The following is a 27,272-nucleotide window of genomic DNA, read 5'->3' as shown; positions in this document are numbered from 1 at the left end:
TTTTCTATATTATTCCAGACTACTTGTCCTTTCCCACTTTTCCATTTCCCAACTGTTCCCAGTTTACACTCCAGGGAAAACCATCCGACTCTCTGTTCTACTGGGGACATTACAGAACCCCCTGTGTCTGACAGTCATCGTGTGAAGGTTGAATACTGAGATGCTGTTATTGTCGGTGTGAACTGACGTTGACTTACCAGTTACATTGAGCTGTGTTCCTCCTCCGTAGATGTAACTCCACACACTGCAGTTGTACACTGCAGTGTCACTAATAGATGTGTTACTGATGGTCAGAATGTAACTGTTACTCACGACATTCCTGTAAGACTGAAAACGGTCAGAGATACACCCAGACCTGCTCACAGAGTCATTCACAAAGTGACTCAACGCCCACTCGCTCTTGTTCCCCGGCCGCTGGTGGTACCACTGGACATCGGTGACAGTCACACTGGCATTATACAAGGCACAGTGGAGCTGGACAGTTACACCCTCCGGCACCTTGCTGATTGGTGGATCCTGCACAAGGACGGGATCATCCGCGGGATCTGTGTGTTGGATATGTAGACATTAATGTATATTTATGGAGCTCAATAAAAGGCAGTATATTTCCCTAGCATTTAACAATTCCTAAAATTTAAATAAATGTTAACCACAAGAATAATTTACAGCCTCTTTACTGAAGTCAGTGATATCTGGCTGGTTTTGATGGTTTGGCTGCCCTACAGTCATGGGGTCTGTTATAGTTTGGAGAGGGTTCTGAAGACCATGTTGCATCGGTTGATAATATTTCTCCCTTTATCCCTGATCAGTCCACCTCTCAGTCTAGTCATTCTCCTGTTCCTCAGGTATGTGTAGAATGTCTTGAGGGTTTCCTTATTCCTACTCGCCAAGGCTTCTTCCAGCTCTCCCAAGTCCCAACTGAAGATTGTTTCTGGCAGCGTTATAACTCTCAAGAGCCCCATCTGATGTTTTATTTCATAAATTTTAAGTGTACTTCCTTCTTCCTCTTGACCAGATGTTCCACTTCTCTTGTCAACTGTGGTTCCTTCACCCTCCCTTCCTTTCCCTGACTCAATGGGACAAAGCTATCCAGAACCCCATGGAAGTGGTCTCTGACAACTTCCAGATTTCTGTTCAGTGAGTGGTAGAATTATCAATAAGTTTGAATGAAGAGGGAGAGTTGGTTCATTTAAATCCATCATCACCCAGAGTTCTCTTCTCCAGGGCTTTTAGTCAGGCACCTTTGCACAGTGTCATCTGTAATAAGAATAATAACATTTGTAGAGCACTTTTCATACAGATGATGTAGTTCAAAGGGCTTTAAAATGAGATAAATAGGAAACATCAAAATAAAATTAAAGAAATAAACATGAACATGAAAATTAAAGACAGAAAGATGCGCACAGCCCGGAGAAGGTCGCCATGATTCTCTGACACCATCTTGCATCCAACACCAAGTTTGTGCAGTCTTTCATTGTCTCTATAATTGTTATTGTTAGAGTGATTTTTGGCTTTAGGTCATTTATATTTAGCAAATGGCTTTGGCTACCAGTCTTCTGTTCCTTGACAATGTATTGTAGATTTAATTTGGAATGGTGCATTCCAAAAAACTCCGGACCCCAGTCTAGATGATGCTGGCGTCTGTGGGAAGGACACGAATCAAAAGGTGTGAAGTTTGTATGTAGTTTCAAAAAAAGCATTGTCTATACTTTGTAAAATGGAATTGTCCTTTGTGTTTTGCAAACAAATATCAATCCACACATTGGGCCGGCAGACTTTCCCACCGGAAGCATCTCCATATGATGCCTTCTGTACCTTGTTTTGTCGAATAAAGAAGCTGCTTTGAATCTACCAGTAATTTACTTCTGCGATGTCATTCACGCAACAAGAGTTGCTATTGCAATCTGGATTTATTGGGTATGCCCACAAGAAAATGAACTTCAGGGTTGAATATTGCGACATATTCAAGGAGTGGGAGAAATTCAGAGTTCAGCAGAGGAGGACAAAGGGCTTAATTAGGAAGGGGAAAAAAGATTATGAGAGAAAACTGGCAGGGAACATAAAAACGGACTGTAAAAGCTTTTATAGATGTGTAAAAAGGAAAAGACTGGTAAAGACAAATGTAGGTCCCCTGCAGACAGAAACAGGTGAATTGATTATGGGGAGCAAGGACATGGCAGACCAATTGAATAATTACTTTGGTTCTGTCTTCACTAAGGAGGACATAAATAATCTTCCAGAAATAGTAAGGGACAGAGGGTACAGTGAGATGGAGGAACTGAGCGAAATACATGTTAGTAGGGAAGTGGTGTTAGGTAAATTGAAGGGATTGAAGGCAGATAAATCCCCAGGGCCAGATGGTCTGCATCCTAGAGTGCTTAAGGAACTAGCCCAAATAGTGGATGCATTAGTGATAATTTTTCAAAACTCGTTAGATTCTGGGCTAGTTCCTGAGGATTGGAGGGTGGCTAATGTAACCCCACTTTTTAAAAAAGCAGGGAGAGAGAAACTGGGGAATTATAGACCGGTTAGCCTAACGTCGGTGGTGGGGAAACTGCTGGAGTCAGTTATCAAGGATGTGATAACAGCACATTTGGAAAGCGGTGAAATCATCGGATAAAGTCAGCATGGATTTGTGAAAGGAAAATCATGTCTGACGAATCTCACAGAATTTTTTGAGGATGTAACTAGTAGAGTGGATAGGGGAGAACCAGTGGATGTGGTATATTTGGATTTTCAAAAGGCTTTTGACAAGGTCCCACACAGGAGATTAGTGTGCAAACTTAAAGCACATGGTATTGGGGGTAAGGTATTGGTGTGGGTGGAGAATTGGTTAGCAGACAGGAAGCAAAGAGTGGGAATAAACGGGAGCTTTTCAGAATGGCAGGCGGTGACTAGTGGGGTACCGCAAGGCTCAGTGCTGGGACCCCAGTTGTTTTCAATATATATTAATGACTTGGATGAGGGAATTAAATGCAGCATCTCCAAGTTTGCGGATGACACGAAGCTGGGTGGCAGTGTTAGCAGTGAGGAGGATGCTAAGAGGATGCAGGGTGACTTGGATAGGTTGGGTGAGTGGGCAAATTCATGGCAGATGCAATTTAATGTGCATAAATGTGAAGTTATCCACTTTGGTGGCAAAAATAGGAAAACAGATTATTATCTGAATGGTGGCCGATTAGAAAAAGGGGAGGTGCAACGAGACCTGGGTGTCATTATACACCAGTCATTGAAAGTGGGCATGCAGGTACAGCAGGCAGTGAAAAAGGCGAATGGTATGCTGGCATTTATAGCGAGAGGATTCGAGTACAGGAGCAGGGAGGTACTACTGCAGTTGTACAAGGCCTTGGTGAGACCACACCTGGAGTATTGTGTGCAGTTTTGGTCCCCTAATCTGAGGAAAGACATCCTTGCCATAGAGGGAGTACAAAGAAGGTTCACCAGATTGATTCCTGGGATGGCAGGACTTTCATATGAAGAAAAACTGGATGAACTGGGCTTGTACTCGTTGGAATTTAGAAGATTGAGGGGGGATCTGATTGAAACGTATAAAATCCTAAAGGGATTAGACAGGCTAGATGTGGGAAGATTGTTCCCGATGTTGGGGAAGTCCAGAACAAGGGGTCACAGTTTGAGGATAGAGGGGAAGCCTTTTAGGACCGAGATTAGGAAAAACTTCTTCACACAGAGAGTGGTGAATCTGTGGAATTCTCTGCCACAGGAAACAGTTGAGGCCAGTTCATTGGCTATATTTAAGAGGGAGTTAGATATGGCCCTTGTGGCTAGGTGGATCAGAGGGTATGGAGGGAAGGCTGGGGCGGGGTTCTGAGTTGGATGATCAGCCATGATCATAATAAATGGCGGTGCAGGCTCGAAGGGCCGAATGGCCTACTCCTGCACCTATTTTCTATGTTTCTATGTTTCTATGTTTCTATATATGGTCTTTGATAATAAATTTACTTTGAACTTTGAAAGATCTTTATTAAATGCAAGTTAAATAAATAGTTTTTTGAGATGCTGTTTAAGAGTGTTAACTGATTCTGCATCACTTATCGTTTTATCGTCTTATCACGAGAACCAGGGGACATTGCCTCAAGATTCAGGGGAGAAGATTTAGGACGGAGATGAGGAGAAATTGTTTTCCCAGAGAGTGGTGAATCTGTAGAATTCTCTGCCCAGGGAAGCAGTTGAGGCCTCCTCACTAAATATAGTTAAGGCACAGTTAGATAGGTTTTTACATAGTAAGGGAATTAAGGGTTATGGGGAAAAGGCAGGTAGATGGAGCTGAGCTTACAGACAGATCAGCCATGATCTTTTTGCATGGCGGGGCAGGCTCGATGGGCCAGATGGCCTCCTCCTACTCCTACTCCTATTTCTTATGTTCTTATGTCTTATTTTCAGAGCATTTAGGAGAGATGGTTGAGATTTAAGAGACCTTGATCTATGACTCTGAACACTGAACAGTTTCTCCTTTTCTCTCCTGTGATAACACACTTCACATTGAAATTTATTTTCAAATATCCAACTGGACACACAGAGCAGACGGTCAGTCACCACGTCGGTGCTCCCCACCCATGAGTTAGGGGCCACAGTGCTCTGGATCGTGTCCCAGTGATGGGGCTCCAGTATTACACTGAGTGTTCTTCAGTACAATGTGCCCAGCCACGGGAAGTGAGTGGTGTTGGAATAACTCCCAATGCAGGAACACACTGCTGAATAAATAGAACTTGTACTCACTGGTTACGATGAGCTGGGCGCCATTCCCATCGATGTTTTCCCACACTCTGCAGTAATAGACAGCAGAATCACTGTGCACCACGTCTGTGACTGTCAGGGTGAAGCTGCTGTTGGACGTGTCTCTGTAGGACTGGAACCTCTCAGTGAAACCCCGTCCCCTCTCTGATCTGCCTCCTGCCCTGTGTGTTAAAACCCACTCCATGTCCTGCCCAGGTAGTTTCCGATACCAGTGGACGTCGGTGTCTTCCACCCTGGCTTTGCTCATGGTACACCATAACCACGCCGTGTGACCCTCAGTGACACGCTGTACGCTCGGGGACTGGATAAGGACAGGAACGTCTGCACCTGTAAGGGAGAATATCGTCACTTCAACCCCAGCTTGAAGCAGACATCTTTTGTTACATGACCTCTTGTGAAAGTACAAACACTTTATTGCTTCTGATATTAATATTATGTTGCGGCTGTTCCTGAGTTTACAGAGTTCAGGCGAGACCAATGCTGGGTGATAAATATGTGCTTCAGGTAATCACCACCCACTTCGAATTGAACGTGGAACAGTACAGAACTGGACAGAACATCTGGCCTTGATGTTGTGAAAACCTTGATGCTCATTTATGTTAAATATCCTCCTCCTATGTATCATTCATATCCCTCCATTCCCATTGTATTCACATACCTATTGAAAATCCTCTTAAAGTCAAACAAACTACCTGCTCCACTACTACCCCAGTAACCTGTTCCAGGCAGATACAGTAGATTCCGGTTCATTGGGACATCAGTTAATCAGAGGTAAGGAGGAGTTATTACAACCAGAGAGTAGTGAATCTGTAAAACTCTCCGCTACAGACTGTGGTGGAGGCCAAGTCCGTGGGTATATCGGTCAGGACATCAAAGTATATGGTGAGAAGGCAGGTGTTTGGGGTTGAGTAGGATCCAGGATCAGCCATGATGGAATGGCGGAGCAGATTCGCTGAACTGAATGGCCAAATCCTGCTCCTATATCTTTTGGTCTTATTTCTGGTCCCTGATTAGCAGTGCAACTCCCCCATGCCCAGTTTTTACCTCAAGGGGAATACAATATGAAACAAAGGAGATAATGCTGAGGCTTTGTAAGACACTAGTCATGCAGTACTTGGAGTATTGTCAACAGTTTGGGGCCCCATATGTCAGAAAGGATGTGTTGTCTTTGTGGTCTTGTGGTCTTATCTATACCCCTCATAATTTTGAATACCTCTATAAAACCTTCCCTCAATGTTCTACACTCCTGACCTATTCAACGTTTCCCTGTAACTCAGGTCCTGAAGTCCTGGCAAGATCTATGTAACTTTTCTCAGCACTGTTTCAAACTTTTGATCGGTGATTAGAACTGCACACCTTACTTGGTGAAGAGGTGCAATGCTGAGGCTGTACCGGACATGGATCAAACTGCTCTTGGGATATGGTGAGCAGTTTTCAACCCTCATCTTTGAAAGGATGTGCTGGAATTGGAGAGGTGGTACAGGAGAATAACCCCAGGAATGAAAGGGTTAACATATGTGGAGCATTTGATGGTTCTGGGCCTGTATTCACACAAAAGATAGCAGAGCCAAGGGATATGGGTAGAAGGCAGGAACAGGGTACTGATTGTGGATAATCAGCCATGATCACAGTGAATGGCGGTGCTGGCTCGAAGGGCCAAATGGCCTACTCTTGCACCTATTGTCTAATTATAGAAGAATGAAGGGGAATCTCATTGTAAACTACGAATACTAAAAGGCCTAGACAGGGTGGACATTGCAATGATGTGGGGGAGTCAAGGAGCAGAGGGCACAGCCTCAGCAAAGAAGGATGTCCCTTTAGAACAGAGATAGAAATATAGAAAGCCTATAGTACAATACAGGCCCTTCAGCCCACAAAGCTGTGCCAAACATGTCTTTACTTTAGAAACTACCTAGGGTTACCTATAGCCCTCTATTTTTCTAAGCTCCATGTACCTATCCAGGAGTCTCTTAAAAGACTTTAAAAGGTGAGGAGGAACTTCTTTAGCAAGAGAGTGATAACGCTGTAGCATTCACTGCTCCTGACAGCTGGGGAGCCAAGTCCATAGGACCATAAGACATAAGAGCAAAATTGGGCCATTCAGCCCATTGAGTCTGCTCCACTGTTCAATCATGGTTGATCCTTTTTTCCCCTCCTCAGGCCCACTGTCTGGCCTTCTCCCCCTAATTTTTGATGCCTTATCCAATCAAGAACCTATCAATCTCTGCCTTAAATACACCCAATGACCTGGCCTCCACAGCTGCTTGTGGTAATAAATTATGCAAATTTACCACTCTGGTTCAAGAAATTTTTCTGTATCTCTGTTTTGAATGGCCGCCTCTCTATCCAGAGCCTGTGCCCTCTTGTCCTAGACTCCCCCACCATGGGAAGCATCCTTTCCACATCTAATCTGTATAGGCCTTTCAACATTTGAAAGGTTTCAATGAGGTTTCCCCTCACCCTTCTAAATTCAAGCGAGTACAAACCCAAAGCTATCAAGCGTTCCTTGTATGATAACCCTTTCATTCCTGGAATCATCCTCATGAACCTTCTCTGATCCCTCTCCAATGCCAGCACATCTTTTCTTAGATGAGGGGCCCAAAACTGTTCACAACACTCAAGGTGAGGCCTCACCAGTGCCTTTAAAGCCTCAGCATCTCACCCCTGCTCTTCTCACAACATGCTGGAGGAACTCAGCAGGTCAGGCAGCATCCATGGAAACGATCAGTCGACGTTTCGGGCCGGACCCCTTCATCAGGACTGTAGGGGGAAGGGGCAGAGGCCTTATAAAGAAGGTGGGGGAGGGTGGGAAGGAGAAGGCTGGTAGGTTCCAGGTGAAAAACCAGTAAGGGGAAAGATAAAGGGGTAGGGTAGGGGAGGCAGGGAGGTGATAGGCAGGAAAGGTGAAGAAAGAATAGGGGAAAACACAATGGGTAGTAGAAGGAAGCGGAATCATGAGGGAGGTGGTAGGCAGCTGGGGGGAGGGGGCAGAGTGACATAGGAATAGGGGAAGGGAGGGGGAGGGAATTACCAGAAGTTGGAGAATTCTATGTTCATACCAAGGGGCTGGAGACTACCTAGACGGTATATGAGATATCATTATACACCAGTCATTGAAAGTGGGCATGCAGGTACAGCAGGCGGTGAAAAAGGCGAATGGTATGCTGGCATTTATAGCGAGAGGATTCGAGTACAGGAGCAGGGAGGTACTACTGCAGTTGTACAAGGCCTTGGTGAGACCACACCTGGAGTATTGTGTGCAGTTTTGGTCCCCTAATCTGAGGAAAGACATCTTTGCCATAGAGGGAGTACAAAGAAGGTTCACCAGATTGATTCCTGGGATGGCAGGACTTTCGTATGAAGAAAGACTGGATGAACTGGGCTTGTACTCGTTGGAATTTAGAAGATTGAGGGGGGATCTTATTGAAACGTATAAAATCCTGAAGGGATTGGACAGGCTAGATGCAGGAAGATTGTTCCCGATGTTGGGGAAGTCCAGAACGAGGGGTCACAGTTTGAGGATAGAGGGGAAGCCTTTTAGGACCAAGATTAGGAAAAACTTCTTCACACAGAGAGTGGTGAATCTGTGGAATTCTCTGCCACAGGAAACAGTTGAGGCCAGTTCATTGGCTATGTTTAAGAGGGAGTTGGATATGGCCCTTGTGGCTACAGGGGTCAGGGGGTATGGAGGGAAGGCTGGGGCGGGGTTCTGAGTTGGATGATCAGCCATGATCATAATAAATGGCGGTGCAGGCTCGAAGGGCCGAATGGCCTATTCCTGCACCTATTTTCTATGTTTCTATGTTTCTATGTTTCTAAACATTGTCACTCCCTCTGAACGCACTGCCCTCCACTCTCTCCGCACTAATCCCAACCTCACCATCGCGAAGTCTCATCTCTGCTCTTGTATTCTAGATCTTTTGAAATGAATGCTAACCTGGCATTTACCTTCCTCAGCACCAAGGGCTAAGTGGCCTAATTCTGCTCCAATGTCTTATAGTCTTATGGTCTGATCAGGAATAGTCAGCATGGCTTTTGTGCATGGGAGGTCATGTATTGACAAAACATTGGATGTTTTTCAAAGGAGTAACCAAAGGACTAGTTGACAGTAAGACAGTGGATGTTGTCTCCATCATCTTTAATAAGGCCTTTGACAAGGTCCCCCAAGGCAGGATAATCTTCAAGGTTGGATAAGATAGAGGCAGGAATGTTGTTTCCACTGATAGGTGAGACTAGAACTTGGGGACATAGCCTCAAGATTCAGGGAAGTGATTTTAGACAGAGATGAGGAGGAACTGCTATTCCCAGAGAGTGGTGAACCCGTGGATTTCTCTGCCCAATAAAGCAGTGGAGACTACCTCAGTATATATATTTAAGACTAGGTTAGATAGATTTCTTCATAGTAGGGGAATTAAGGGTTATGGAGAAAGGGCAGGTAGGTGGAGATGCGTCCATGGCCAGATCAGCCATGATCTTATTGAATGGTGGAGCAGGCTCGACGGGCCAGATGGCCTACTCCTGCTCCTATTTATTACATTCTTGTGTCCTTATTACATGGGATTCAGGGAAGCTAAAGAGGTGGATTCAGAATTGGCTCAATGATGGGAGCAGAGTGCGATGGTTGCAGGTCGATTCTCCGACTGAATTCTGATTAACATTCTTTTCTGATGATATGCAGAATGTACATCTGGTAAATGCAAGGAAGCGTTTCCCATTGAGGTTGTGTAATTTGAAGTTGAAGGGTGAAAAGTTTAAGGGGAACACGAGGAGAAACTTCTTCACTCAGAGGATCATGAGATTGTGGAACGAGCTTCCAGCACAGGAGGTGTATGCAAGCTCAATTTCAATGTTTAAGAGACGTTTGGAGAGGTACATTGATGGTTGGTGTATGCAGGGCTATGTTCTCAGGCAGGTCGATGGGAATAGGCACCAGCTAGATGGACCAAAGGGTCTGTTTCTGTGCTGTACTTTTCTACCACTAAATTAAGGGAAATTGTTGACGGTGAAACAGGTGACAATAAATTACAAAGAGATCTGGATCTGTTAGGGAGATGGGATGAGGAATGGCAAATTGATTTCAACCTGGATAAGGCTGAGGTGATGCATTTTGCAAAGTAACACGAACAGAGGGCACCAGATAGAACAGCCAGAACTTGGAGTACAAATGCATAGTTTGTTGAAAGTGGCATCACAGGTAGACATGTTGGTGAAGATAGTATTTAGCTGTCAGTCAGGATATTGAGTGTAAGATTTGAGAGAGTATGTTGTACTTGTTTGAATTATTAGTGAGACTTGGAGTATTGTGTACAGTTTTGGTCACTCTGTTAGCAAAAGGACATGTCGAGCTGGAGACAGTGCTAAAGAGATTTATGAGAATGCTTCCTGGACTAGAGGGCCTGAGTTATAGGGAGCGGTTGGCCACACTCGATCTTTATTCCCTGGAAAACCAGAGAATGAGAGGCGACCTCAGAGAAGTTTATAAAATCATGAGGAGTATGCACATTATGGACAGTTACAGTTTTTTATTTTTAACATACTCAAAAAATACTCTGGTGGCTTTGTTGCCAAGTTTGCTGATGGTACGAAGACTGGTCTCTATTGTTGAGGAAACAGATAGTCTGCAGAAGGACTTAGACAGATTAGAAGAATTGGCAAGAGAGTTCCAAATGAAATACAATGTTGGAAAATGCATGGTCATGCATTTTGGTAGTAGAAATAAATATGCAGACTATTTTCCAAACTGGGAGAAGATTCAAAATTCTGAGATGCAAAGTCCGGGAATCCTTGTGCAGAGCACCCGAAAGGTTAACTTGCAGGTTGAGCCAGTGCTGAGGAAGGCAAATGCAATGTTAGCTTTCATTTCAAGAGGTCTAGAATACAAGAGTAAGGATGTGATGCTGAGGCTTTATAAGGCACTGGTGAGGCCTCACCTTGAGTATTGTGAACAGTTTTGGGCTCCTCATCTGAGAAAAGACGTGCTGGCATTGGAGAGGTTTCAGAGGAGGTTTACAACAATAATTCTTGGAATTAAAGGGTTATCATATGAGGCTCTGGGTCTGTATTCACTAGAATTTTGATAGATGAGGGGGCACCCCACTGAAACCTTTAAAATGTTGATAGGCCTAGAAAGAGTATATGTGAAAAGGACATTTCCCATGCAGAGAAATTTCTTTAGGCAGAGTGGTGAATTTGTGTAATTTATTACCAGAGACAGTGCTGGATACCAGGTCGTTGGGTATATTTAAGGCTGAGCTTGATCTTTTCTTGATCGGACACGGCATCACAGGTTACAGGGAGAAGGTTGGGGAGTAGGGTCGAGGAGAGGAAAAGGGGATCCGACATGATTGAATGATGGAGCAAATAGCTAATTTCTGCTCCTATATATTATGGTCTTAGGTCTCTCCAATACCAGCACATATTTTCTGAGGTAAGTGGCCAAAATCTCATTATTATCCTCATTGTTTTAATCATGCCTGCAGTCCAGTCGATGTCCTGTTTTATTCAGATGGCATCTGCTCTTCCTCTGGGTGCTTTTGTTTTTCAACACCTGAGTCCGTGCAATGGTCATCCCCCACCTTGCATTCGTCTATTCACAGGACACGGACGTCACTGGCAATACCAGCATTTATCCTCTTTCCCTGATTACCCCTGAACTCAGGAGCCAGTGAAGAGTCATCGACGTTGTTCAGTAAAAAAATCAGTTTGTCCCACTCATTATTCTGCAGCAGAAACTAATAATAGCAGGCATTTCTATAAAACTGGGACCATGGTGTCATCGTTATTTGTAGATGTTGATACAGGGACGTGACAAGAAATACAACCAACATGAAGTACTCACTGGTCACATTCAGCTGGGTTCCCTTTCCAAAGACCTTCCCCCAAATGCCACAGATGTAAAGTTTAGAGTCGGTGAGCTTCACGTTGCTGATGGTCAGTGAGTAGCTGTTAGTGGTGACATTCCTGGAAAGCTGAAATCGATCGGAGAAGCCCTGTGACCTGTAAACTCGGCCATAACTGTAAAGACTTAATACTAATCCTTCAGCTGTCAGTTTATTGTGTGAGTTGTACCAGTGTACATCATATTTATCCACAGTGTATTCCACATTGTCACTCTCCAGGACACACTGTATCAGCACCGTTCCACCTTCACGCACCTTCACAACTCCTGGTGATTGGATCAGGACTGTCCCTGCATTTACACCTGTGGGTAGTAAACAACTGAAGGTCAGGGCAGATGAAGAACCACAAACACAATCATAATAATTTGAAATTTACAAAAATATTTATGAATATTTTGCGCATTAAATATCAACTTGCAGTGTAACTGTTTCCATCCTGAGCTCAGTTCTTTCACTTTGTTCTGAACCGACCTACAATCTCCTGGTTGCTGCAACCAGAACAAAAGTAGAAATATTGAATGTGAATGCACAAATCTTGGCCAATATAAGATTTTATACACTGCACTAAGAATTGCAAATGTCACTCCACTCTTCAAGAAGGGAGAGAAGCAGAAAAAAGGAAAATACCTCCACTTTCTGCTTTCTGCAAGAATCGCTCCCTACATGGCTCCCTTGTCCATTCATCCCTCCCTACTGACATCCCTCCTGGCACTTATCCTTGTAAATGGAGCATGTGCTTCATCTACCCCTACACTTCCACCCTCACTACCATTCAGGGCTGCAACGGTCTTTGTGGGTGAAGTCCCACTTCACCAGTGTGTCTGTTGGCGTCATCAACTGTGTCTGGTGCTCCCAGTGAGGCCTTTTGTATGTTGGTGTCGTATACTGGGAGACTGCTTCAGCGAGCACCTAATCTCCATCTGCCAGAAGAAGCAGGATCTCCCAGTGGCCATCCAATTTACTTCCACTTCCCGTTCCCCATTCTGGTATATCAATCCCTGGCCTCCCCTACTGTTGTGCTAAGACTTCACTCAGGTTAGACCATAAGACCTTAAGATATAGGAACAGAAGTAGGCCATTCAGCCCATCGAGTCTGCTCTGTCATTCAATCATGGGCTGATCCAATTCTTCCAGTCATCCCAACTCCCCTGCTTTCAACCCATACCCTTTCATGCCCTGGCTAATCAAAAACCTATCTATCTCTGCATAAAATACACCCAATGACTTGGCCTCCACAGCGGCTCATGGCAACAAATTCCACAGATTTCTCCGCATCTCAGTTCTAAAACGATATCCTTCAATCCTGAAATCATGTCCTCTTGTCCTAGAATCCCCTACCATGGGAAATAACTTTGTCATATCTGATCTGTTCAGACCTTTTAACATTCGAAATGTTTCTATGAGATCCCCCCTCATTCTCCTGAACTCCAGGGAATACGGCCCAAGAGCTGCCAAACAATTCTCATATGGTAACCCTTTCATTCCTGGAATCATTCTCGTGATTCTCTGAACCCTCTCTACTATAGACCTGTCAGTATATCCTTTCTAAAATAAGGAGCCCAAAACTGCACACAATACTCCAAGTGTGGTCTCACGAGTACCTTATAGATTCTCAACATTACATCCATGCTTTTATATTCTACACCTCTAGAAATTAATGTCAACATTGCATTCGCCTTCTTCACAACTGACTCAGCTTGGAGGTAAACCTTCAGGGTATCCTGCATAATGACTCCAAGTCCCTTTGCATCTCTGCATTTTGAATTCTCTCCCCATCTAAATAATAGTCTGCCTGTTTATTTCTTCCACCAAAGTGCATGACCATACACTTTCCAACATTGTATTTCATTTGTCACTTCTTTGCCCATTTCCCTAAACTATCTAAGTCTCTCTGCAGGCTCTCTGTTTCCTCAAAACTACCCGCTCCTCCACCTATCTTTGTATTATCGACAAATTTAGCCACAAATACATTAATATCATAGTCCAAATCATTGACTTACATTGTAAAAAGCAGCTGTCCCAACACCGACCCCTGTGGAACTCCACTGGTAACCAGCAGCCAGCCAGAATAGGATCCCTTTATTCCCACTCTCTGTTTTCTGCTGACTTGCCAATGCTCCACTCACACTAGTAACTTCCCTGTAATTCCATCAGCTCTTATCTTGCTAAACAGCCTCATGTGCTGCACCTTGTCAAAGGCTTTCTAAAAATCCAAATACACCACGTCTACTGCATCTCCTTTCTCTACTCTGCTTGTAATTTCCTCAAAGAATTGCAGTAGGTTTGTCACTTAGAATTTTCCTTTCAGGAAACCATGCTGGCTTTGGCCTATCTTGTCATGTGCCTCCAGGTACTCTGTAATCTCATCCCTAACAATTGTTTCCAACAACTTCCCAACCACTGATGTCAGGCTAACAGGTCTAAAGTTTCCTTTCTGCTGCCTCCCACCCTTCTTAAATAGCAGAGTAACATTTGCAATTTTCCAGTCATCCAGTACAATGCCAGAATCTATCGATTCTTGAAAGATCATCGTTAATGCCTCTGTAATCCCTCCAGCTACTTCCTTCAGAACCTGAGGGTGCATTCCATCAGGTCCAGGAGATTTATCCATCCTCAGACCATTAAGCTTCCTGAGCACCTTCTCAGCTGTAATTTTCACTGCACATACTTCATAGAACCATAGAAACTACAGCACATAAACAGGCCTTTTGGCCCTTCTTGGCTGTGCCGAACCATTTTCTGCCTAGTCCCACTGACCTGCACACGGACCATATCCCTCCATACACCTCCCATCCATGTACCTGTCCAACTTATTCTTAAATGTTAAAAAAGAATCCGCATTTACCACCTCATCTGGCAGCTCATTCCATACAAGTGTTCCTTAACCTCAAGCTCTCTTATCACCTCGGGATCATTGCACAACACCCAATCCAGCACAGCCGATCCACTAGTGGGCTCAACAATTAAATAGCCATCCCTTAGACATTCTACAAATTCTCTCTCCTGAGGTCCAGTACTGAACTGGTTTTCCCAATCCACTTTCATGTTAAAATCCCCAATGATTATCATGACATTGCCTTTCTGATGTGCCTTTTCTACCTCCTGCTGTAATTTGTAATCCACATCCCGGCTGCTGATTGGAGGCCTGTATACAACTGCCATTAGGGTCCTTTTACCCTTGACATTTCTTCAGTCAACCCATAGAGACTCTACACCTCTCGATCCTCTGTCATCCCTTTCTAATGATTTAATATTATTTCTAATCCACAGGGCCACACCACCCCTTCTGCCTACTAACCTATCCTTCCGATACACCGAATATCCTTGGACGTTCAACTCCCAATGGCAGCCATCCTTTAGCCAAGTTTCAGAGATGGCCACAACGTCATATTTGGCAATCTGTAGCTGAATTTCAAGATCATCCACTTTATTCCTTATGCTACGTGCATTCAAATACAACACTTTCAGTCCAGTATTTGTTGCTTTCTGTTTTAACTGCACCACACCTCTATTGCCCTGTAACTCATGCCACTGGCTGTGATTAAGCCTCATCTCCTGCCTGTTCTTTCTATCATCTCTGTTGCAAGCTATCTTTGATTTATTTCTGTTTTCCCCTTCCTCAGCCCTATCACTCCGGTTCACATCCCCCTGCCCAATTAGCTTAAACCCTCCCTGACAGCTCTATTAACTGTGCCCACTAGGATATTGGACCCCTTTGGGTTCAGGTATAACCCGTCCTTTTTGTACAGGTCATTCCTCCCCCAGTAGAGGCCCCAATGATCTGCATCCTGCCCCCTACTCCAGTCTCTCAGCCACACATTAATATGCCTGATCATGCTCTCCTTGCACTCGTTAACACGTGGCACAGGCAGCAATCCTGAGATTACTACCCTAGAGGTACTGCCTTTCGGCTTCCTACCCAACTCCCTGAATTCTCTCTTTAGGACCTCCTCCCTTTTTCTACCTATATCGTTGATACCAATTGGTACTGACATTACAGGAAACTCGAGAAATCAATGCTCGTGCCATCACGTTGGAGGAACAATGCCTTATATTCTGTCTGGGTTATCTCCACCTGATGGCATGAGCATTGATTTCTCGAGCTTCCTGTAATGTCTGCAGCCCCCTTGCCTCTCCTTCACCATTCACTATCCCCTCTCCCCTCTCTCACCTCATCTCCTGGCCTGCCCATCGCTTCCCTCTGGTGCTCCTCCACACTTTTCTTTCTTCCATGGCCTTCTGTCCACTCAAATCAGCCTTCCCCTTCTCCCGCTGTATCACTTTCATCAATCAGCTTCCCAGCTCCTTGCCTTATACCCCCCTCCCAGTTTCACCTGTCACCTTGTGTTTCTCTCTCCCCTCCTCAACATTTAAATCTACTCCTTGTCTTCTTTTCCCAGTCCTGCTGAAGGGTCTTGGCCCGAAACGTCGACTGTAGTTTTTTCCGTAGGTGCTGCCCAGCCTTCTCAGTTCGACCACCATTTTATGTGTGTTGCCGGAAATTATAGGCGAGTTACCCTGACCTCAATGGTCGTGAAGGTGCTGTAACCAATTGTTTTGTATGTGGTTTAGGGGTACTTGGAGGCACATGACAAAATGGGCCTCAAAGGAAAATCTTGCCTGACAAATCCAATGGAATTCTTTGAAGAAATAACAAGCAGGTTAGACAAAGGAGAATCGGTGGATGTTGTCTACTTGGATTTGCAGAAGGCTTTTGACAAGGTGCAACACATGAGGCTGCTTAACAAGTTAAGAGCCCATGGTATTACAAAAAAAGATGGATAAAGGATTAGTTGATTGGCAGGAGGCGGAGACTGGGAAGAAAGGGAGCCTTTCCTGGTTGGCTGTTGGTGTGACTACTGGTATTCTGCAGGGGTTGGTGTTGAAGCTGCTTTGTTTTCAGGTTCAAGGTATATTTATTATCAATGTAGGTATGCACTATGCATCTCTGAGATTTGTCTTCTCCAGACAGTCACGAAACAAAGAAAACCATGGAGCCATTCAAAGAAAAACATCATACCTCCATGCTCAAAATAAAACAAATGATGCAAGTGGAAAGAGGAAGACTATCCCTGCACACACAGGCGACAAATCATGCAAACGTCAAAAGAACATCAAAACCGCACATGCAAAAAACAAATTGCACAAATGACAGGATAAGCAACCCCCCACATGCAAAATCAAACAAATCGTGTAAACAACTACAAGATCGCAGGCTCTCACAATACCAGAAACATGTTTAAAATAGAAAGAAAATATAAAAGAAGTGAAAGAGATAGCTTAGTGCACTGCTATCTTGACCGGTGAACAAGAGAAATTCTGCAGATGCCGGAAATCCAAGCAACACACACAAAATGCTGGAGGAACTCAGCAGGCCAGGCAGCATCTCTGGAATAAAGTATAGTCAACGTTTTGGGCCGAAACCCTTTGATGGAGTCCTGTAACTGTAAACAGGATCGATGAACAACAAACTGTGCAAATGCAGATATAAATAAATAGCAATAACTAACAAGAACATGAAATAAAAGAGCATAAAATAACAAGATAAAGAGTCCTCAAAGTGAGACCATCGGTTGTGGGAACACCAGAAATAGATTGAGTGGAGTTATCCTTTTTTGTACAACAGCCTGATGGTTGAGGGGTAGGAATTGTTTCTGAACTTGATGGTGCAAGTCCTGAGGCTCCTGTACCTTCCACTTGATGGCAGCAGTGAGAAAAGAGCATGGCCTAGGTGGTGAGAATGCCTGATGATGAATGCCACTTTTCTACAGCAAATTTTTATGTAGATTGCAATACACAACAACAAAAATTGAAAATTACAGTAAGAAGTATATACATTAGAAAATTAAATTGAGTAAGTAGTGCTAAAAGAGGAAAAAAAGTAGTGAGGTTTTGTTCACGGGTTCAATGTCCGTACAGAAATCTGATGGCAGAGGGGAAAGAGCTATTCCTGAACTGTCGACTGTGTGCCTTCTGGCTCTTATACCTCCTCCCTGATGGTAGCAATGAGAAAAGAGCATGTCCTGGGTGATGGGGTTCCAATGACGGATGCCACCTTTTAGAGGCATCACTCCTTGAAGATGTCCTAGATGGTACAAAGGCTAGTGCCCATCTTCCAGGACAAAACATTGCTTTGTATGTCCTCCGGACAGATCATTTGTAAGACCAGCATACCTAAATGGTACAGAGGAAAATGCAACAACTGATTGCACAGAACAGCATGAAAGTTACAGAAAAAGTGCATTGTAGGTTTGCAATCACGTGGCAAGTGTGTCCCTCTGCAATTGGATCCTCGACTTTCTAAATGGAAGACCGCAATTTGTGCAGATTGGTGATAACATCTCCGCTCGCTGACGATCAACACTGGCACACCTCAGGGGTGTGTGCTTAGTCCACTGCTCTACTCTCTATATACACATCATTGTGTGGCTAGGCATAGCTCAAATACCATCTATAAATTTGCTGATGATAGAACCATTGTTGGTAGAATCTCCGATGCTGACGGGAGGGCATACAGGAGTGAGATATGCCAACTAGCGGAGTGGTGCTGCAGCAACAACCTGGCACTCAACGTCAGTAGGATGAAAGAGCTGATTGTGCACTTCAGGAAGGGTAAGATGAAGGACCACATACATCATAGAGGGATCAGAAGTGGACAGAGTGAGCAGTTTCAAGTTCCTGGGTGTCAAGATCTCTGGGGACCTAACCTGGTCCCAACTTATCGATGCAGTTATAAAGAAGACAGGATAGTGACGATACTTCTTAAAGCCTGCAGGGACAGTGGACTGTTTCAGAGAGACATTGAAGATGGCTATTAAGACCACTGTTATCTAGGCTCGCACAGTCCCTCGGCACCTGACCAAGTATGTTCTCTGACCCTGCAGCTTTGCACAGATTGACCCTGGTTAGGGTGTTTCCACACCCCCCGCCCAACACAGGTTGTTGCCTGTTCCTCAGGGAGAGAGGAGGCTTTCCTCCATGTCACACTATTCAACTGGTCACACCTTGTTTAGAAAAGACTCGGCTGATCAGGATGGGAGGTGTCGTTGTCACTGATGTGCAACTGGTTATGGTTTGTATATCTTGCCACATACGCCACATGTCCCTGGTGACACAAAGGTGTCTGTGGATTTTCTGTGCCTTCCTTATGGCATGTCAGAATCTGATGCTAAACTACTTCTGTAACAATGCATGAAACCCAGGAACGGGAGGGAGCCATTCAATCTGTTGGATCTGCTCTGCCATTTAGAAAAGTCAAGGCTGATCACCCAAATTAAGTAACTGTTCCATCTTTAAGTCCGGATGCAGGGTTTCAACCTGAAATGTAGACAATTTCCCCACGGATGCTGCTTGATCACTGAGTTCCTCCAGAAAATTGTTCTGTCACTGCAGATTACCAGCACCTGGTGTCTGTCCTTTCCTAATGAATCCGACAGTGGGGAAGTCTCGGACCAGAGGGCACAGCCTCAGAAGAGTCAGACGTGAATTTAGAACAGACATGAGGAGGGATTTCTTTGGCCAGAGGGTGGTGAATCTGTCAAATTCATTGCCACAGATGGCTGTAGAGTTCAAAGCAGAGGTTCAAAGGCTCTTTGATAAGGGCATCAAAGGTTACGGTGAGAAGGCAGGAGAATGGGGTCGAGAGGGATAATAAATGGACCAGAATGGAATGACAGTGCAGACTCACTGACTGAATGGCCTAATCAGTTCCTTTGTCTTATGCTCTTCTTAAGAGCCAGATGACAAATGTCATTGGTCAATTGTACATTAAAAGCTGAGGGTGATAGGTTCTTGATTAGTCAGGGTGTCAAAGGTCACGGTGAGAAGCAGGGATAAGCAATGGCAGAGACCGATACTGCTTAACACCAGCAGCATGGCAAGAGTTGCCAGTCAGCATTAAACTCAGTGTAGGACTACCTTCAGGTCTCCAGCGACAGATTTTTCTTTTGCCGCTTACTCCCAAAGCCTTCCCCATGAGTTCAAGGCAGTGGAGTTTCAAGGTAAGAGTCTTCCTTCACCTTGATGAGCTGCCAACCATGGCTGACGAGCCCCATGAGCCTGAAGTGACTGGGTTTAGGAAGCTAGTAACCTGCTTTTGCCCTTTCGCCTGTCACTAGGAACGGTTCCACATGGCTTTGTAGCGAAGCCACAGGTGATGACTAGGAGCTAGATCTGGTTGTCAGAGGTTATTTGAGGCTCACACCATTGAGAGCATTTAACAGGTAGTGGGAGTTTGTTCCTAATATCAACCTCAGCTTTCACAACCTTGAGGAAATACAGATTGTAAAAGTAAACTTCCTATAACAGGGTAACTGGGCAATGTACTCCTCTGTGTTTTTGGAGAAATAGAAGAAACATTGGAAAATAGCAACCATCAGATACCAAATGCAGCAGGAATTCAGCAAATCAGGAAATATCTATGGAGGGGAATAAACAGTTAATATTTCATGCAGACATCCTTCATCAGGCCTGTAAAAATGCTAGAATAAGGAGGTGGGGAGGGAGGAAGGAGTACCATAGACCATAAGACCATAAGACATAGGAGCAGAAATAAGCCATTTGGCCCATCGAGTCTGCTCACCATTCCATCATGGCTGATCCTTTCTCCACCTGCTCAGCCCCACACCCTGGCCTTCTTCCTGTATCCTTTGAAGCCGTATCCAATCAAGAGCCTATCAAATGCCACCTTAAATGACCTGGCCTCCACAGCTGCCTGAGGTAACAAATTCCAGAATTTCACCACCCTCTGGCAATAGAAATTTCTATGCATCTCCGTTTTAAAAGGATGTTCCTCTTTCCTGAGGCTGTGTACTTTTGTCCTAGACACCCCACCAGGGAGACATCCTTTGCTCATCTACTCTGTCCAGGCCTTTCAATTTTCAAAAGGTTTCAATGAGGTTCCCCCTTGTACTTCAAAATTTCCAGTGAGTACAGGCCCAGAGAGTCATCAAACGTTTCTCATATTTCTGGAATTATCCTTGTAAACCTCCTCTGAACCCTTGTCAGGGCCAGCACATCTTTTCTGAGATGAGGAGCCTAAAACTATTCACAATACTCAAGGTGAGGCCTTGCCATTGCCTATAAATCCTTAGCATCACATTTCTGCTCTTGTATTTTAGAACTTGAAGTGAATGCTGTTGCATTTGCCTTTTTCACTGCTGACTCCACCTGCAGGTTAACCTTCAGGGTGTTCTGCACAATGACTCCAAAGTCCCTTTGTATCTCAGATTTTTGGATTTTCTCCCAGTTTAGAAAATAGACTGCACATTTATTTCTACTACCAAAGTGCTAGTCCATGCATTTTCCAACATTGCATTTCATTTGCCAACCTCTTGCCCATTCTCCTAATCTGTCTAAGTCCTTCTGCAGCCTACCTGTTTCCTCAAAACCACCTGCCCCTCCAACAATCCTCGTATCATTTGCAAACTTGGCAATAAAGCTATCTATTCCATCATCTAAACCACTGATATACTGCATAAAAAGAAGTGGTCCCAACACCAACTGCTGCAGCACACCACTAGTCGCTGACAGCCAACCAGAAAAGGATTCTTTCATTCCCACTCGATGCCTTCTACCAGTCAGCCAATGCTCCAACCATGCCAGTAGCTTTCCTGTAATACCATGGGCTCTTAACTTGGTAAGCAGCCTCATGTGTGGCACCTTGTCAACGGCCTTCTGGAAGTACAAATATACAACATCCACTGCATCCCTTTTATCCATCATATGTAATCTCCTCAATGAAGTCCAATTGGTTTGTCAGGCAACTTTTTCCCTTAAGGACACCATGCTGACTTTGTCCTATCTCATTCTGCATCACCAAGTACTCAATCACCTCTTCCTTAACAATTGACTCCAACATCTTCCCAATAACTGAGGTCAGGCTAACTGGTCTATAATCTCCTTTCTGTTGTCTTCTTCCTTTCTTAAAGAGTGGAGGGACATTTTCAATTTTCCAGTCCTCTGCACCATGCCAGAGACTAATGATTTTTGAAAGATTATTATTAATGCCTCCAAAATCTTTACCACTACCTCTCTGAGAATGCTTGGGTACAGTTCATCTGGCCCAGGCTCCGGGACAGCTTCTCCCACCAGGCCATTAGACTGCTTAATTCATGCTGATGCAACTGTATTTCTATCTTATATTGACTGTCCTGTTGTACATACTATTTATTAGAAATTACTGTAAATTGCAAATTGCACTTAGTCGGAGACGTAACGTAAAGATTCTTACTCCTCGTGTATGTGAAGAATGTAAGAAATGAAGTCAATTCAATCAATTCAACCAATCAAATACTCATTTAGTTCAGCAGACATCTGCTTGTTCCCTTTCAAGTAACACACATAAAAGTTGCTGGTTAATGCAGCATCTGCAGATTTCCTCGTGTTTGCTTGTTCCCTTTATTATTTCTCCGGCCTCGTTTTCTAGTGTTCCTATATTCACTCTCTTTTCACTTTTATTTTTTCCATAGTTGAAAAAGTTTTTGCTATCTTCTTTGATATTTTTTACTAGGTGGATTTCATATTTCATCGTTTCCCTCCTCATGATTATTTTAGTTGCTCTCTGTAGGGGTTTAAAAGCTTCCCAATCCTCTATCTTCCCGCTAATTTTTGCTTTGTCGTATACCCTCTCTTTTGCTTTTACATTAGCTTTGACTTTTCTTACCAGCCATGGTTGTACTTTTGTGTATTTCATTGTTTTTGGAATATTTCTATCCTGAACCTTCCTCATTTTTCCCAGAAACTTAGGCTGTTGCTGCTCTGCTGTCATCCCTACCAGCATCTCCTTCCAATTTACTTTGGCCAACTCCTCTCTCACACCACTATAATTTCCTTAACACGACTGAAATACTGCTACGTTAAACTTTACCTTCTCCCCATCAAATTTCAAGTTGAATTCAGTCATGTTTTGATCTCTGCCTCCTCAGCATTGTTTTTCTTTAATCACCTCCGGTTCATCACATAACACCCAATCTAGCACAGCTGATCCCCTAGTAGGCTCAGTGACAACCTACTCTAAAAAGACATTGGCATTCAACAAACTCACTTTCTTCAGATCCATTACCAACCTGATTTTGCCAATCGACATGCATATTGAAATCTCCCATGATGATCATAACACTGCCCTGTTGACTCGCCTTTTCTATTTTTCTTTGTTCCACATCCCGGCTACTGTTTGGAGACCTGTACGTAACTGCCATCAGGGTCCTTTTACCCTTGCAGTTTCTGAACTCAACCCACAAGGATTCAACATCTTCTGATCCTATGTCACATCTTTCTACTGATTTGATCCCATTCTTTACCAGAAGAGCCACACCACCCCCTCTGCCTACCTTCCAATCCCTCCGATACAACGTGTAACCTTGGACATTCAGCTCCCAACTACAACCATCCTTCAGTGATGTCCACAATATTGTACCCTACAATCTGTAAAAGTGCAACAAGATCATCCACCCTATTCCTTATACTCTGTGCATTGAGATCTATCACTCTGAGTGCTGCGTTTGCTACTCCTTTTCATTCTGCATCTCTAATACACTAATACTCGCCCTGCTGTCTGCAATTTTGTCCTGTCATCTGTTTGCCCTTCCTGACAATAAGACTGCATGCAATCTTTGCTTTTTTACCACCGTTCTACCCTGTAACTCTGATCAATTATCTCCTCACTCTCCATCTGCTGCTCCAGATCCTAAACACAGTCTTCAGGGAGTTGCAGCCAGATACACTTCATGCAGATGTAGTTCCCTGGGGGACTCTGGGTCTCCCAGGACTCCAACGTCCAGCACACCACGGCCATCTACTACACCTGGTACAGTAAGAGAAGAGAAAAAAAGGAACCTTAACAGAAAGGTTCTTAATTTCTTAAATAAAAATTAAGAAATTCTTAATTCTTACCGAGAGCCAACGCCACATACAAGCCGAAACTTGACACTCCTACTCTTCCCACTAGCCTACTCCCAGCAATAGCTACCCCTCATGTGCCTCCTTGTACTCTTAGACAAGCGTCACCGATCTGTAAGAGACTTCTGCTCCTGCCGCTGGTTCGGCCATCGGTGTACAAGCTGGCAGATGATAGGTGTGACCAGGAGAAGGGGAAGGTAGGTGAGTGGAGAAAGGGTGTGAGGTAAGAAGCTGGGAAGGGATAGGTGATAGAAGTAAAGGGTTGACAGGGGATTGTGGAAGAAAGGAAATGAGGAAGGGCATCAGTGGGAGGTGAGGGGCAAGGAAGGAGAAGAGGAGGAAGAGGAGGAAAGAGGAGAATGGAGAATGAAAAAAAGGAAAGAAAGGAAAGGGATGAAAAATTACCAGTAGATGGAGAAATCAATGTTCATGCCATCAGTTCATACCTGAGTTTGGCCTCATTTTGACAGCCGAGGAAGGCATGGCCTCACATTTCAGAATGGGGACTTGAATTGAAATGAGTGGCCTCTGAGAGATCCTGCCTCTTGACCTTCTGATGGACTCTTGCAGCAACTACAGGGACCCTGGCAGAGTATTTAGCTATTGGAGGATTGAAGAATACTAAATATTGTTCCATTGTTCAAGAAAGGCTCTATAAATTAGCCATGGAATTCTCTGAAGAAAGCTGGTGGCCATCCTCTACATGACTCCAGCAAGGTGTTTGGCAAAGTCCTGCATCAAAGGCTGGTCTAGAATGTTAACTGGATTGGCGTTAAACATTGGCTAAGCAGGAGAAGCCAGTGTTTGTCTCTCTGAACAGAGGTCTGTAACTTGTTGTGTGCCACAGGGATTGGTGCTGGGTCCATCGCTGTTATCATCCACATTAATAACTTTGATCATGATATGATAGCGTGAATGATCAAATTTGTGCATGACACCAAGACTGGGAAGTGCAGTAGACAGCAAAGAAGACTATCAAACAGGATCTGGAAAAATGGGCCATAAAACGGCAGATGGAATTTGATGCAGACAAGTGTGTGATGTTGCACTGTGAGAGGACAGACCAGGGTAGGGCTTATAAAGTGAACAGCAGAGCTCAAAAAGATGCAGTACAACAGAGGGATCTGGAATACAGGTCCATAATTCCTTGAAAGTGGCTTCTCAGATAGTATCATAAAGAGAGCTTTTGTAACATTGGCCTTCATAAATCAGAGTATAGAGAATGATAGCTGGGATGTTGCATTGAAATTTTGTTAGACATTGTGGAGACTGAATTTAGAGCATTGGATGCAGTGCCTATCTACTCTGGTTTCCTACCTGCAGGAAAGATATCAATACGATTGAAAAGCTACAGGAAAAATTTAGAACATAAGACATAGAGCATAGAAAACCTACAGAACAATCCAGGCTCTTTGGCCCCCAATGCTGTGCTGAACATGCATTTACTTTAAAAATTACTTAGGGTTACCCATAGCCCTCTCTTTTTCTAAGCTCCATGTACCTCTCCAGGAGTCTCTTAAAAGAACCTATCATTTCCACCTCCACCACCGTCGCTGGCAGCCCATTCCACACACTCACCACACTCTGCGTAAAATACTTACCCCTGACATCTCCTCTGTACCTACTTCCAAGCACTTTAAAACTGTGCCTGAAACGCTACTTCTCTCTCCACACGGTGCTCTGACTTGTTGAGAATTTCCAGCTTTTGGGATCTTTTCCTTTCTGCCTCTCTGGTACTTTGTCTCTGTTTCTTCACTCTGCCCACATTGCCCGGATCCATTTTCTTTCTGTAAATTCTTTTGTCATTAGTGTTAGCTCTCCTTACACTAATTTTTAAATTTCTTTCACCTCATTTCTTTTCTTCCCTCCATTGCTTCTGCCTGTCTTAATCAGTAACTTTTTGTGCATTTGTATCAGTCACTTCTTTTAGATTTGTGTTGTGAATGCCCTGGTGCTTCCTATTTTCAGAAAGTTCACCCAATTAACTTGTACAGAATGTCTCAAGTCACTTCTGAACCTTGTTCAGCAAAGAGTAAAACTTTTGGTTTTCACGCTGAATAGGAACTGTAGAAGATTATACTTCAGTGTCTCAGCTCAGTGTAAACCCAGAAAAACCCAACATCTCTCAATATTTAAATCACAACTCAGATTCACATGACTCAAAAAATCATTCAGCACAGAAGCAAGACCTTTGGCTCAACTTGTTCACACAGACTGTGTTTACCAGCATGCATTTGGCCCACAGACCGCTCACCCCCTCTCCTATCCACATACTTCTCTAGATGGCTCTTACATGTTGCTAATGTGACACCACACCACTACTTCCAGCAGCTCATTCCAAACACACACCGCCCTTTGTGTGAAGAAGCTGCCCCAATGTCCCATTTCAATCTCTCGACTCTGATCTTTAACTTGTCCTCTTGTTTTTATCACGCCCTTCCTGGGGAATAGACTGTGTGCTTTCACCCTGTCCATGCCCCTCATAATCTAATACCCCTCTGTCAGGTCTCTCTCCCCCCAGTCTCCTCAATTCCAGGGAATAAAGTCCTAGTGTAACACAATCTGTCCTTGTAACACAGACCACTAGGACCTGGTGGTTCGTTTCTGCACTCTTTCTAGTTTAATAACTTCCTTCCTATAACAGGATGACCAGAACTGTACACAGTACCACGGCCCACAACTGGTCAATTAAACTCAAAGGCAGATGAAACCAGTCTCAGACTGGGTGACCCCACTCTGGGAATTTACTTACCCGTTGCACAGATGGACAGAGTCAAGGTTGTGATTATCGCTGCAAACATTTCTTCTCACTTGTTTTTTTAAAAAGTGAATTTCTGCTCATTCAGACCCGATGTTCCGCGTTGGTATTTCACAAGTGACTGAATCTCCTTTGACTTCCCCACATGCTTATTTCAACACAAAGGCACGGGGTGTGAAGAGGAAGTGATGGGGGAGAGTGGGCAGCCCTGTGGAAACTGCTGAAGAAATAGTAACAAACTGCAGAGTAGCTGAATGTTTTCATCTATATTTACATATCTGTCACTAAAACTCACTCCTTATAGAAACATAAAATTATGAAAGGGATAGATATGATAGAGGCAGAAAAGTTGCTTCCACTGGTGGGTGAGACTAGAACTAAGGGGCACAGCCTCAAGTTTCGGGGGAGTAGATTTAGGACAGAGATGAGGAGAAACTGCTTTTCCCAGAGAGTGGTGAATCTGTGGAATTCTCTGCCCAATGAAGCAGTGGAGGCTACCTCAGTAAATATATTTAAGACAAGATTGGATAGATTTTTGCATTCTGGAGGAATTAAGGGTTATGGGGAAAAGGCAGGCAGGTGGAGAGGAGTCCATGGCCAGATCAGCCATGATCTTATTGAATGGCGGAGCAGACTCTACGGGCCAGATGGCCGACTCCTGCTCCTATTTCTTATGATCTTATGTCCATACAGCATTATCTGATTCAAATGTGAGCAACAAGTCAAGTACACTGTATCCCCTCCCTGACAGTAGGCTCCTCGTGGTAAGGCTGCAAACACTGGCCCAACACCAGGCAAAGCAGACATTCAGGTGTTTTTTTTCACAAAACTATAAAAGTTTATTTACATCGTAATTACACAAGCTGCAAGTACTCAGTATTGACTAGACAGTGAGTATATTCAAATTAAAATATGGTTACTCACAACTATTGGACAAACTATACCCTGGGGAGACATTGGCT

General features: G+C 44.0%; 1 protein-coding gene across 2 annotated transcripts in view; it reads right to left on the bottom strand.

Annotated features, from left to right (window-relative positions):
• The window catches only part of LOC134350035 (uncharacterized), a 71,455-nt gene extending 45,039 nt beyond the window's left edge, over positions 1–26,416 (bottom strand). For both annotated transcript variants that reach the window (XM_063054944.1, XM_063054945.1), the window contains exons 1-4: positions 26,305–26,416; positions 11,594–11,956; positions 4,738–5,082; positions 198–545 (exon numbers count right to left, since the gene is read on the bottom strand). In XM_063054944.1, the coding sequence (XP_062911014.1) occupies positions 198–545; positions 4,738–5,082; positions 11,594–11,956; positions 26,305–26,353 (1,105 nt within the window). In that variant the 5' untranslated portion in view covers positions 26,354–26,416. The remainder of the gene's footprint in view (positions 1–197; positions 546–4,737; positions 5,083–11,593; positions 11,957–26,304) is intronic.
• Positions 26,417–27,272: the final 856 nt, after the last annotated feature.

This window comes from Mobula hypostoma, chromosome 8, assembly GCF_963921235.1.
Source record: "Mobula hypostoma chromosome 8, sMobHyp1.1, whole genome shotgun sequence".
NCBI classification, from domain to species: domain Eukaryota; kingdom Metazoa; phylum Chordata; class Chondrichthyes; order Myliobatiformes; family Myliobatidae; genus Mobula; species Mobula hypostoma.
Note: the sequence above shows the minus strand (reverse complement) of the source record. Positions and strands in the feature narration are given on the sequence as shown.